Source organism: Chelonia mydas, chromosome 1, assembly GCF_015237465.2.
Source record: "Chelonia mydas isolate rCheMyd1 chromosome 1, rCheMyd1.pri.v2, whole genome shotgun sequence".
NCBI classification, from domain to species: Eukaryota; Metazoa; Chordata; order Testudines; family Cheloniidae; genus Chelonia; species Chelonia mydas.
The window spans coordinates 184,025,736-184,039,121 of NC_057849.1; the positions used below are offsets into that span (position 1 = coordinate 184,025,736).

Genomic DNA, 13,386 nt, shown 5'->3' on the forward strand with positions numbered 1-13,386 from the left:
AGAAGAAACATTTTTATTTTCACATTATTTGTAACTGTACCCTTCATTAACTGACGTTAAAATCATGCTAAATGATTTTAAACCTCTCACATTACTTTGGGCACCGTGCACTAAGGGTGTTTTTTCTGAATCTTTGGGCGTATCTGTAAGATACATAGAGGAAACTCCTACAAAGAGGAAAATTACCAGTAACAAATTATATTAAGAGGGGTCAGTCATAGTTTATCATGGTGTGTGTCACCTTAGGGAGATAATAAAACAAGAAATACTATACAAACATTTGCATTGGGTTGGTAGGTTCTGTTTATTTGGGGGTGATTTTCTTCTAAATTGCATAAATTAACTTGTGGATATTATTTCTGAGGAGATATAGTTACAGAATTTCTAGATGTACTACTATATGCAGTACAGTATTTGAAGGTTTCTTTAATAGTACTTATTGTGGGCTAAATTATGGCAGCCCTCTTCAGGTACATTAATGGGGACGAGAGAATATAGAGAGCATTTCCTCCTCACCAGATCTCAGCTCTGTCATGCAGAAAGTAACCATAAGGTAGTTTCCATCACTCCCTGATCTACAACTGGTTATGCTCAGTGTCCTCTCTCCACCATCGTTCAGGTAGGGTATTTCTTCCTTTTCCCACAGCAATCCCCTAGCTGTAAAGGCCTGTTCAAGAGCCCATTTCAATCAGTTGACGTATTTGCACTCGTTGAAACGGCTTTGGAGCAGGCCCTAAGTGACAGAGTTCCATATCTTGTAAGTATCAATAAAGAATCATTAACAAGTCCCGTTTACATCACAAGAGAGCATGGTTACCAATACAAGTTTGGCCTTTAGCAACAATTGAACAGTCCTAATAGATGGGGAAAATACTCGTTTATACTGTCTGGACTGATCATTATATATATAATTTACTTAGAGCCTTATTCTACTGTCACTGAAGTTAATGACAAAACTTCCATTAACTTCAGCAGGAACAAGATTGGACCCTATTGACATTTTCCCACTGTCCCACAAACTTCAAATCATCACACTATTTACATCAGTAACAGTAATCACTCTCATTACAGGATTCTACTATTAAAATACATTATTCTTTCCAGCGGGGTTTTAAATGCACTAGATCAAGTAGACTAAAAGATTCACAAGGCAGGAAATGTCTCCTTAACTGTATAGCAGTTTTACAGCACTGAACCTGCAGTTAGTGCTTAATGAATAATAATGTACAAATTTAAAACAATACCTACAGTTTGTCTGCTTCAGCTGATCACTTTTCCAGTCATGTAAAGTGATTATAAATTATATAGCACAAAGCATCCAGTATATTAACAAAATTTGTGGTTTTTTTTTCTTTTTCACCTTTTGACCATAACCAGCAAGAGCTCAATTTGAATTAGAGAGAACTGAAATGTAGGCTTTTAGGGCTCTCATAATTGGTCAGCTATACTCTTTACTGTTATTTGGGCTGCTTACAAAACGTAGTTATAAGAAGTGCAGAACAGTTAGAATTCCCAATTATTATAACATTGCATTCACAAAAGAGAATCTTGTTTATTGAACATTCTAAGCTATAATGATAGTGCCTAGTATTGTCACAGGCTGGATTCTGGAGAACCAGCAAATAGATTTTTTTTTCTTAATAGCCAGCATACTAGATCATCAAATCATCTTAGTGTGATAATATTGTGAAAATATTACTTCACCTAGGCTGATTTGAAGCACACTGTCTTCATAATTCACAACCAGAAATGAGCCATCATCTCAAAATTTAGATTCCAGTTTGGAATTTCCCAAACTTTAAGGGTGTTCAGATCCAGGTTCAGGTATAGCTCATTATACTCTATAGGACCCAGCCACTATACAGTTTACATTTAAATGAAGTTCTGAACTTCTCCAAAGTTTAGGAGTCTGAGTCCAGGTTTTGGTTTGATCTTCTCTCTACTTCATATAGACTAGGCTCACTAAATAACCACTAATGAAGAGGTCTTGTTATACCCATTAATTTTTTTATTAGTAAATGTGGAGAATTAGCTAACTTCCTGCTGTGCATTTAAGAGGAGAATATTTACAGAAACAAATGGAATTCCCCAAATAAAGACAGTCAGGAACTGAACAAACTCTTCCAACAGATTAAAGAAAGATATAATCAGAAGATTTTCTAAAAACGCCACATAGATTAGACCTCTACTCAAGTAAACAAAATATGGTATTGAAGTTGAAAGAAAAAACATAAAATTAACATTATCTAATGTTGCTTTATATACATACTTATTAAAGCCTCAATCCTGCAAACACTTTAAATCTATGCTTAACTTCACTCATGTGAGTAGTCTTACTGAAGTCATGTGTGCTTAAGTGTTGGCAGATTTGGGGCCTTGTATAGCAACTTAGTATAGTACATACATTACTTCTGAGATACAGACATAGCACCTAACCTGACATTGCCTAAATGTGGGATGTAAATCACAAATTAGGGACACAGCAAAAATAGTAGAGAAAAGAGCTTGAAATGATTTTGGGATTGGTTTCTTTAATATAAAAGTGGCAAAGAGTCCTGTGGCACCTTATAGACTAACAGACGTATTGGAGCATAAGCTTTCATGGGTGAATACTCACTTGCATCCGACGAAGTGGGTATTCAGCCACGAAAGCTTATGCTCCAATACATCTGTTAGTCTATAAGGTGCCACAGGACTTTTTGCCGCTTTTACAGATCCAGAGTAACACGGCTACCCCTCTGATGCTTTAATATAAAGTTTTCCATATCCTTAGCTTCTCATTTAATTATATAGGGATAATAGAAGAGGTCTTTGTAGAACAGAGGAACAGTTGAGAAATTCCTTGCAATAAGGGAAAACTGAAAGATATTGTTACAGAACATCTTAACGAAACACAAAGAGATACTCTTATGTGAACTGGTGTCATTATTTAACATAATAAAATAAGAAAATATGATTTATAATCTCATAGTGCTTACTATTTATTTTAAACCAAATGTATCTCCATAATAAGCTTCTGTCTATTGTCTTTTCTAAACTTGAATATATCTTGTTTAAAAAATCTGTCAAGTCCCATTGCCTTGAGACTTTCCCTTAAATTATCTGGGGATGGGAGGATGAGATCCTATAAGATGACATTTAAAAGAGAATAATTTATCCTGTATAAGCAGCTTGGAGAGAGATCTTAACGTTTATTTTACAATACGGACCACATCTTAATCGAGAGATTGGCTCAAGAACACCTCCCCTACCATTCATGATCACTTCAAATCCCTACAGCAACTACAATAATTATTCACATAGAAAAGTACCACTAGGACAGTGTTCAATGTGTTTAATGTGATTTAGTGACTGGAATTAGGAGGAGGGCCAGTATCATGTGACCAGCCAGCTCTCCATAGACCACAGTTTGAGACCCACTCTTCTGCACTTCTTAATATATTTATTTTGGGATGTACATTTTCAGATAAGAAGCCAGGAACTATACACACATGATACACACTGACTGAAATTTTCAAAGCTGACTGGGGGATTTAGCCACACAATTCCCATTAGTTTTAACAACAGTTGTATAATTAAATTCAGTAGTCCACTTTTGAAAATCTCAATTATAATACTCACTCTCACACACACTTTTATAGCCATTCTGTGCTCTGTGTAACCTAGTCTGTAATCTGAGGACCTATATTCCACCACACTATTCTTGTCTGAACAGTATGTACTACTATCTTCTAAGGATTATATGTGAAGGAGGAAGAGATTTGTGGATTCCAAATGCATGGAATATGTCTTTTGGGCAAGTGTTTTGTTTCTGTTATAGGAGACTTAAATGGGACTTAAAACTGCCCTAAAAGGGGATCTGGAGATTTCTCTGTCAGCAGACAATCCCCTGATAGCATAAAGCAGGTGTAGCCAGCTCAATTGCTACCTGTTTTCCCCCACTCTGTGCAGAGGGTATTCCAAGGTGAGTTAGAGTCATGAGGGCATTTGGCCAGAATGTGCTATGCTACAGCAACCCCCAAATGCCAGAATGGCTCCTATGGGACCATTCCAAGCCATGGAAGTTACTTGTACCTGCTCTAACTTGTGCTGGGGGCCAGTTACACCCTCAGCTAGCCCCAGGGTGGAGAAATCTAAAAGTTACATTAGAACCACATTTGGGGCCCTTTCCTGCTGCACTGACAATAAGCTTGGTGCAGCTAACGAACATGTCCATTATATTTAAAGAAACAGAAAACAGATATTCTAAGTTAAAGATCATCAAAATACTTCAGTATATTGAAATATTCCTGTGTAAGTGATGATCAGTCCAACAGATATCTACCAAAGTTTAGGACAAACTTGAAGAGTGGGTAGGCCAAAGTAACAAATATGATCATAATGTATGCATTTTGAATTTTTGTTTGAATCTACTATTTTCAATTAAAGGATCATTTAATGTTAAAAATGTACATATTTTGTCATAAAGTCCCGGCTGATGGCCAAGAATAAACATAATACTTGTGACTGAAGCCTACATATGAGCTGCAACTGATCATGTATAAGTTATGGTGAAGGAAAACATAACAGAGGCAACTTGTTCATTAGGGCAGATTTAAACCCACTTCCCCTAAATTCCCTTCCTTTTAACTCATGAGAAATCCTCGTCTTCTCAATGACTCGAATGCTACCAGTTGTGTGCAAATATCTCAGGGACAGAATATATTACAGACCTGGGTTTCTGTAGTTATCTCATTTCAAGTAAACTATCGTCAGTACTATGGACTAGGGATGAAATTCATCCTTTTGCAGAGGGCCAGCTCAAGAACTGTTCACTACCTAAGCATCACTTGAGCCCTATTTTGAAGGCTCAAATGGTGCAAAGAACCCGTGTAGGCCAATAGCAGATGGATTTATTTCATTCTAAATGAACAACAATAAAATCCTAGAGAAGAATGTATATGGAGACTTCACCTGTAAATTACTATATCAGTAAATTTTCCTATGCCCACATTTTAATATACATTTTTGCATTTGTCTCTCTCACACTCCCTTTATTCTGTGCATTTTCAACAGTTTTAGTTACTGAATGGTGTGCATGGAGAGCTAGATTTTTAAGAATAGCCTAGTAAATCAGTTTCAATGCTAACTGCGTACTCTAAGAGCAGCTAATTTTCATCTGGCGAAACAGTCATCCATTTTAGTGGAAGCTGCTGGTAATGTTGTGCATACATTTGTAGCCTGCGCAGAAATGTCCACATTTGAAAAGACAATACCAGCATATTAAAAACCCCCAAACCTCATTGCATTTCTTTTGTATGTTGAAACAGTGGAGTGGGCAAGAGTAAAAATGCAGTTTCTAAAGCTGGGGAAATGTAAGTTTGATCAAGATCATTGTTAAGAAAGAATTATGCAGCACAACAACAAAAACCATCCATAGAAACCCACAAACTCTAGGAGATGATTTTTAGGTTGTTGTTTTTCTTAAATAAATGTCATCACCAAAAGAATCCTCTGTCACTCCTTCCCTGGTTACTTAAACTCTTGTTTTTATAAAAATATATTTAATTAATAAATGTTTCAATATTGTTATTATATTTGTTCTATTGAAAATATATTTTCAAAAGTGTGATAAATCTGGAAATTAATTTCCATGAGACATATCCAGGTTAATGTATATGTAACATGCAGCTTTGCATCCACACTTCCAAAAATGAACAAACATACGTATGAGCGCAAGAATGCACCCATATGGTTTGGATTAATTTTGAGTACCTCTTAGCAAGTACTGGACTCCCATTACTCATTACATATTTAAAAAGCTGCTTGCAAAGATCTCTTCCCCAAATGGCACCTTGATGGAGATGGAAGCAATGACAGGCAAAAGGGAAAGCAAAATAGTAAACGAAAATCAACTTTTAGATTTGAATCTGAAGTTCTTATTTTAAAAAAAAAGTCTTACAACATGGAAAAAATGGAGGCTTTTTGTTCCATAAGAGAACCCTACTTAACGAAAAATAAAATATGGAATTTGGGCAGAAATTTACAAGAGCGCGCCTCACAGAGAAGAACTAAAGCTAGTTTGTTCTATTAAGGGCCCTTGATTCTGAACTTCTCATGTGCACAAATTTACTCTTGTATGTGTTTGTGGGACTGGGGTCTAAGTTCTTGAAACATACTCAGCAAATTAGCATTCAAAGATACTAGTGAATCTATATCTTTAGAAAATCTATTCCTCTATTAGAGCTTTAGAAAAACAAAACTAAAAAAAATGCACTTGATTCACCACTATTACTCTGTTGAAATCAGTGGAGTCATCGGCATAAAAGTGGAGTAACAGCAGTGAATCAGACACAGTGTGTCTTACTCTGTGAAACTGGTTAGAAGGATAAACCTTTTTGAATCTTCTCCTGCTCTTCCTTCTCTGCCTTCCATATAGAACAGCAGCTTTTTCCCAGTGTCAAGAAGTATGCTTTTTAAGCTGCAAATTAAGCAATAAATATCATTATGATTACTTAGTCTGGTTAATTCAATTTGTAATACATATACATTTTACTCATCGCCCCAAATGCGCTTTTTAACTGAAAATTAATAATGCTCAAGTATATTCTTGCTCCACATAACTTTAAAAATGATATATAAATTAACACAAACATCTACATCCAGTTTACTGTGACATGCATGTAAAAATGTGTGTGGCTTTCAGAGCATGCAGACATGCGCTCATTTCATGGTTCACAGTAGCGCATATCTCATGCAAGTTTTGAAAATGTAGCCCATTATATTTATGTACGTCATCTGAATAGAGCATGAAAGCTTTAAGTCTTATAGAGGTACAAATATTGTGCTTGGCCTTTGCATCCATTTTCTTGCATGTAAATATGGCTATTAAACAGTTCTAGTTTTAAAGAGAATTATCTTAGACGTCAGTTAGACATTTGTACTAAATGAAGACCAGCTCGTTAATAACTAGAAATCCATTTCATCATTGTCTGCTTTTTACTTCTAACAGCAAACGTATAAAAGTAGACTCAAGGCAACATATTATTACACTGCTGTCCTAGGCCTCTCTCTCTGCCTACATATAATGTAGTAACTAATGCCGCACTCTTACATTGCGTAACATACAGTATTGATTAGTTTGTTTGTGTTCCACTGATCTCTCGTGGATGGTATGGCAGATCTGCTCAAGTATGAGGATCTCATCATCCCCCTAATGGCTGGCCCACAGAAGTTATATAAGTCCTAAAACTACTAAACTAATGGAAATTCTCCATTAGCTGCAGTAGTAGAGGCCTGTGGTTTTGAAGCAGAAAGCTCTGTGAAGTCTACGTGACTGCAGTGTGCAGTATAGCTGACAACTGAATATTCTGTGTGACTTAAGAATTGTTACAACAGCCTTTCCAAGGGTTACTCACCATGTGGTAGAGGCAGCTATTTAATATAAAAAAGGATGAAAAATGGTGCAAAATTCTAATAATGAACCAATTTTGAAACCAACTCTATAAAGGATAAAATAATGTCAGATGCTTATACAAATAAATTTAAACCCAGGGCCTCAGGAAGATTTAAAGTTCAGTTCTTTCTAATCCGCACCCCAGTTAGTCACACATAACAAGAATTCACTACATGAAATCACTGGTCATTTCTGCAAAGAATTCTAACATTTTCAGGCACCAGCTTACCAGCATTTAAACTATTACAAAGTTAAGGTAACAATCTGACCCATACATTTGGATTTAGTTAAGAGATAAAATAAATATTTATGTCAAACTTTTTTTTTCTGATTGCACATTTGATATTGGAAGCTACATGATCACAAAACATGAAAAAAGTCAATTACTTTTTGATCTACCATCAAACTCTAAATACATCAATAAGGAAGCCACACCAGGCCAAATAGGCTATCACTTTCAAAGAAGTCCATGAAAGTGTTCCAAATACTGTTATACAAAGTTACACATCCATGCTGAGTTATTCACCAGTGTGTAGCAACAGTCTTGCAGTGCGCCAGGATTTTATTGGCAGGTAACTGACGGAGGAACTATGCCGTGTGATTAAAAATTCCACATTGGAAGCATTAACGTAAAAGTGTGTATTTATAGTCTGGATAGGAGACTGCAGTTCTTGAAGTTGGGAGGAACATAAGGGAGGAATGAGAATATCTTCCATTTTAGAAATGCTGAGGCACAAAACAAAGTTGCTTCTAGTACTTTCATACATGAAATCCTTTCTCCTGTATGTGCATCATGTGTAATCGCAAAGTCTGTAAACTGCTCACTATTCGTCTCTGGTGTCCAATGAGTACAACTCCAATTCTCCTAATGTCACTGTAAGATAAAGAAAGGTTAAAATTCACCTTGCTTGCATGTACAGCCACACAGAAAGAATTCTGATTGCTTCCACATATTGCTCAGCACCTAATGTAGTTCGTCATCAGGACTATTCAATGTCTTGATTTGAATATGTAAAAATGCCCTACATTTGCAGGCATTCAAAGGTGCACCCACCTATTCTTTATTTGTATAGGCAGCCATTTAGAAAAAAAATCACATCTCATAGTTAGTCTCTAAGGTGCCACAAGTACTCCTTTTCTTTTTGCGAATACAGACTAACACGGCTGCTACTCTGCAACCAGCTTTTTTGCTGTATCCTTAAAGGTCAAAATCCTTCTCCCAGGCCCTAGAGACAAGCCTGAGAAGCAATCAGAGAAAATGGACCTCCACAAGGTGGGAGGAGGGAAGAAATCCTTCCCACCCATGCTGCAGAGGCAAGAAGAACCACTTCATGTTCACTATTGCAGGTGCTGCAGCACTTCTACTGCTTGCAGGATGGGTAGGGAGAAGACCAACAGTTTGTAGATCTGCATAGTAGCAAATCATCAGCTCTGCCCATGCTTATCTCCCAGTCCACCTTTGCCTCACCTACTTCTACAACAGGCTGATGCAAAGGAAACACCATGAAGCATCCAGCTCCTTCACTGTAGAACCTCCCAACAATTTAACTGCAGTGAGTACTGTCTGTGGATGAGGAGGGCAGTATTTGACCATTTAATGACAAATGGAAAGAGCTAGTGGAGGCTAATGATTCAAAACTGCAGTAAAGTTACTTATGATCTGGTGACAAATCTTCACACGATAAAAACCCCACACAATAGACAAGCTCTGAATTGGCATTAAACATTAGGACAAAAGAGTAATTTATGTGGCTCATGCCAATCTTCTGAGGCAAGAATAGTATTTTTTAAAAAAAATGTGAAGTACAATACAACTTTCAGAAAACCAGTACAGTATTATAGAATTTAGTATTATATAGCTCCCTTCACCTTCAAAATGTGCCACAATGTGTGGTAAAATGTCAAATTAGATACCAATAGCAACAGTCATTATCATTCACTGCTCCTGCTCTCACTGAAATCAATAACAAAACTTCAGTGGAGCAGGATCAAGAACTGAGTTCTAGCAGTGTGCCTGGGACTGCACACAACACAGAAAAGATATGATTAGTGTACATAATCTGGACCTGAACTTGTTTACAGCAAAGTACATTTTACCATTGGTTCAATGGGAGCAGATCAAGGCCCCTGTCCAACAACACACTATGCATGCAAATAGTCCCACTGATTTCACATGGTCATGCAAAAAGTGTGCAGTGGAGCAAGGAATTTGAAACCAAGTCCACTGAGTCTCTTAATCACCACATCATCTTTCGTTGCCATATTTTGGTTGAAAGTCTTTTATTAACTGTACTAGCAAAGTGAAAATATACTTTTGTTCCATACATCTTAGCTCTTAGATAGGCTCTATCACTGTTACATCTGAGCAATTGCAGTTTACCCACTGTACCGATAATAATTTACATACTTACTCAATGCTCATTCTTGAAACCACATCCAAAGTTGTGAAACCCGCTGCCATGAAGTTATTTTTATACTGACCCATTTTTATTGAATCTAGCCAATCAATGACTGAAACAAACAAAGGATATTCGGGAACTTCACCAGGTGAATCTGGCATTCTACAAAAACAAAATGTAAAAGCTTGTAAAGAAGTAATAAGTATAAAAAATAAAGCCTTGTTTACTTTTGTAGAGATATTTTTGTACTAAAAAGTTGACTAAACTAGGGCTAGGTCTACACTACAGCCTATGTTGGCAAAGCTTATGTCGCTCAGGGGTGTGAATATTCCACCCCCTGAGCAACATAAGTTACACCCACATAAGCGTTCGTGTGTACAGCGCTATGTCAGTGGGAGAGCTTCTCCCACTTACATAGCTTATGCCGCTTGTGGAGGTGTTTTTTTTTATGCCGATGAGAGCGCTCTCTCCTGTCAGCATAGAGTGTCTTCACCAGATGTACTGATACAGCTGCACTGCTGCAACGCTGTACATAAAGGCATAACCTAAGTCTATCAACACTAGAAAGAAATAAGAGACGAGCTCATGCTGCAAAGTTCAGATCCTGAACTGAAGTTCTCCAAAGTTTCAGAAAAAATCAGATCTAGTACTTTGATTCTGGCCCATTCTCTAAAATTTGTCAGTTATATTTTAGTATCCAAAATTCCTTTTTAATACTACTATGAAGGAAATCATTGGAACTCTACAGGAGTTTTATATGCACAAGAAGTTCAGAAATGGACCTATCCACATTATTATAATTTTCAATATAGAGTATACCTCTGCAGAAAAAGAGGTTACTTACCTTTACAGTAACTGATGTTCTTTGAGGTGTGTGACATATTCCACAGTGGGTGAGTGCAAACCCAGTGTGCATGCATAGGACAATTTTCTAGTCAGCAGTACTCACTCTGGTAGTGCATGTGCCCTTCTTCTCCTTGTTTGTTCCACAAGGGTGTAAAGGGCAAAGTCACCCTGCCACATCCCAGGAGGCTGGGAATCAGGGGAAGAGTGATTGGCAGGACTATGGAGAGGTTGTGGAAGTCCAATATCTGTCTCAGTCAGGCTGGAGCTATGAGGATTACCCTGACCTTCTCCCACCTTCCAAAGTACCCTGGGGAGCAGGGGAAAGGGAAGGAACACATAGAACAGTCCCTCTGTCCATGGGAGGAGAAAGGCCTCTGAAAGACCCTGGATGTCTGTTCCTCCTCCCCCGCGCAGAGGTCTCCCTCATTGCAAAAAGATCTGAGTAAGAGACCCTGCATTGTTGGAAGATGTCCTGGAGGACACACCTTCTAGTGCTCCCACCACTCATGATTGTCACAGAAGTACCTGCTGAGGCTGTCTGGACCGCTGACAGGGAGATGCCATGTCCTATTGCAGAGTCACATACTTGGATGGCTTCTGGCACAGAGCCTGTAATCTAGTGCTGCCTCTGTTGCCTGTTCAGGTAGAAGACTGGAGTGGTATTTTCCAACATTACCAGAATCATTTGACCTTGAATGACTGACAGGAAGGCTATGCATGCCCTGTATACAGCCCTGAGTTCCTACACATTGATGAGCATGGCCTTGTGTCATAAGATTGCCCATGTGAACCCCTACCCCTGAATGTAGAGGCATCTGTGATCACAGTCCTTGAGGGAGAAGTGGGACTATACAGAACCGCTCTGCAAATTATTGCTTGGGTCCTTTCACCAGCTCGGTGATTAGAGAATTGCCAGAGGGAGGTGCAGCACCTTGTCTATGGGTGTCTTTTGGGGCTGTAGATGGAGGACAGCCAAGCTTGATGGTGCCAGAAGTGAAGGCTCGCATATGGGCTGATGAGCATACAGGTCACCATAAGATCCAGAAGCCTGAGGCAGGATCTTGCTTGTGTCAGCAGATAGGAACAGAGATTGTGCAGCGTCTGGAACTTGTTGACTGATAGATAGGAGGTGGCTGCCTTTGCATCTAACACGGTCTCACTGAATTCCATCCTCTATGTGGGTGCTAATGTGGATTTCTTTTCATTAACCAGGGGCACAAGTGCACAAACGGTTGGAGAACAGTCCCAATGTTGGCCTGGACCTGAGGTTCTGAGTGGCTGATGAACAACCAGTTGTCTAAGTATGGGAACACGTGGCTAGCCGTCATTCTGAGGTAGGCAGCCACCACATCTAGACACTTCGTAAACACCTGGGCACCACAGACAGCACAAAGGGCAAAACCCAGTATGGATCGTGATTGTTCTTGAATACAGAATTCAGGAAGTGCCTGTGTGATGAGTGCATCATAATGTGAAAGTACGCATCCTTGAGCTTGAGGGCAAGGATCTAGGGAGGGGATAATTGATGCGAGGGAGACCATCTTTAACTTGAGATTTTTATTGTTGGTAGTCAAGCCTCAGAGGTCTAATATTGGTCAAAGCCCCGCTAGTTTCTTGGGGAATGAAGAAGTATCTTGAATAGAATCCCCTTCCCCTCTCTCAAGAAGGAACCTCCTCTACAGTGCCCAAAGCAAGGAGGGCCTACACCTCTTGCTGAAGCAGGGTCTTGTGAAGGGGTCCCTGAAGACGGATATGGAGGGAGGATGATTGTGGTGTAGAGAGAGGAAATGATGGCATAGCCGCTCTGGACCATTTCCAGTTCCTAGTGGTCTGAAATGATGCTGGACCAGGTGTGAAGTTAGTGAGCCAAATGGTTGCCAAAAGGAGGGGAAGGCAAAGATTGTGGAACACTTGGTATGCTGTCCTTGGGCATTAAGTCAAATTTGTTGCCTGGTTGGTACCAAAGAGGAGTGGTGAGGTTGCAAGGTAGATCCTCCAGCAGCCTTCTTTCTTGAGGATATCTGCCTGCAACCCAAAGGCTCTGGTGGCCTGTAGTAGAAAAATGGTGGTTGCTGCTGCTAAGGCTAGGACCTGACGTGCCTCTGCGTGGAGTCCAGGGGATAGATTCCCAAGGACCTGAGGATAGCCTTAGAGTCCTTAAATGATTTCACTGCCTTTGTCGGAGGGTCGGCTATGTGCTACAGGACGGCAGTACCGCCTAATGACGATACTCCAGGGTGCAATGCCTAATAGTGAGAGTCCAAGGCGGCTTTGCCTAGCGGCAATAGCTCAGAGCAGTGTCACCCATTGGCAAAAGTCTAAGGGTTGATTTCCCTGGAAGTTATAGCTTGTGGTAGTGTTGCCCAATGGTGAGAGTCCAAAGGCCGCTTTACCTAGTGGCAATAGTTCAGGGTAGTCCACGGGGGCGCGGGGGGTAGGGGGACCCAGGGCCCACCCTCCTCCAAAGGGTTCCGACCCAGGGCCCTTTGAAACAGTGGCCCTTCCACGGGGCTCAAGGCCTGATACCCTAAGCGTGCTCCCTGGGTTACTTAATACCCTTGTTCCAGTCCCTCCAACGTCATCACAGGTTGACTTGGGGTTCCTCCTGTGTTCCCTTCTGATGTGTCTCCAGAGTTTCTTCCATGAGCCCTAGCGTGTCGTCACCCTCAGTGTCTGTGGTCAACATGCTTCCCGTGGCTGGGCTAG

The 13,386-nt window shown here is 39.6% G+C and overlaps 1 protein-coding gene across 1 annotated transcript in view; it reads right to left on the reverse strand.

Annotated features, from left to right (window-relative positions):
* Positions 1-2,671: 2,671 nt before the first annotated feature.
* EPHA6 (EPH receptor A6) overlaps positions 2,672-13,386 on the reverse strand; it is an 833,227-nt gene continuing 822,512 nt past the window's right edge. The window contains 2 exon segments of the mRNA XM_043538468.1: positions 2,672-8,309; positions 9,847-9,996. Of these exon segments, the coding sequence (XP_043394403.1) occupies positions 8,195-8,309; positions 9,847-9,996 (265 nt within the window). The 3' untranslated portion in view covers positions 2,672-8,194.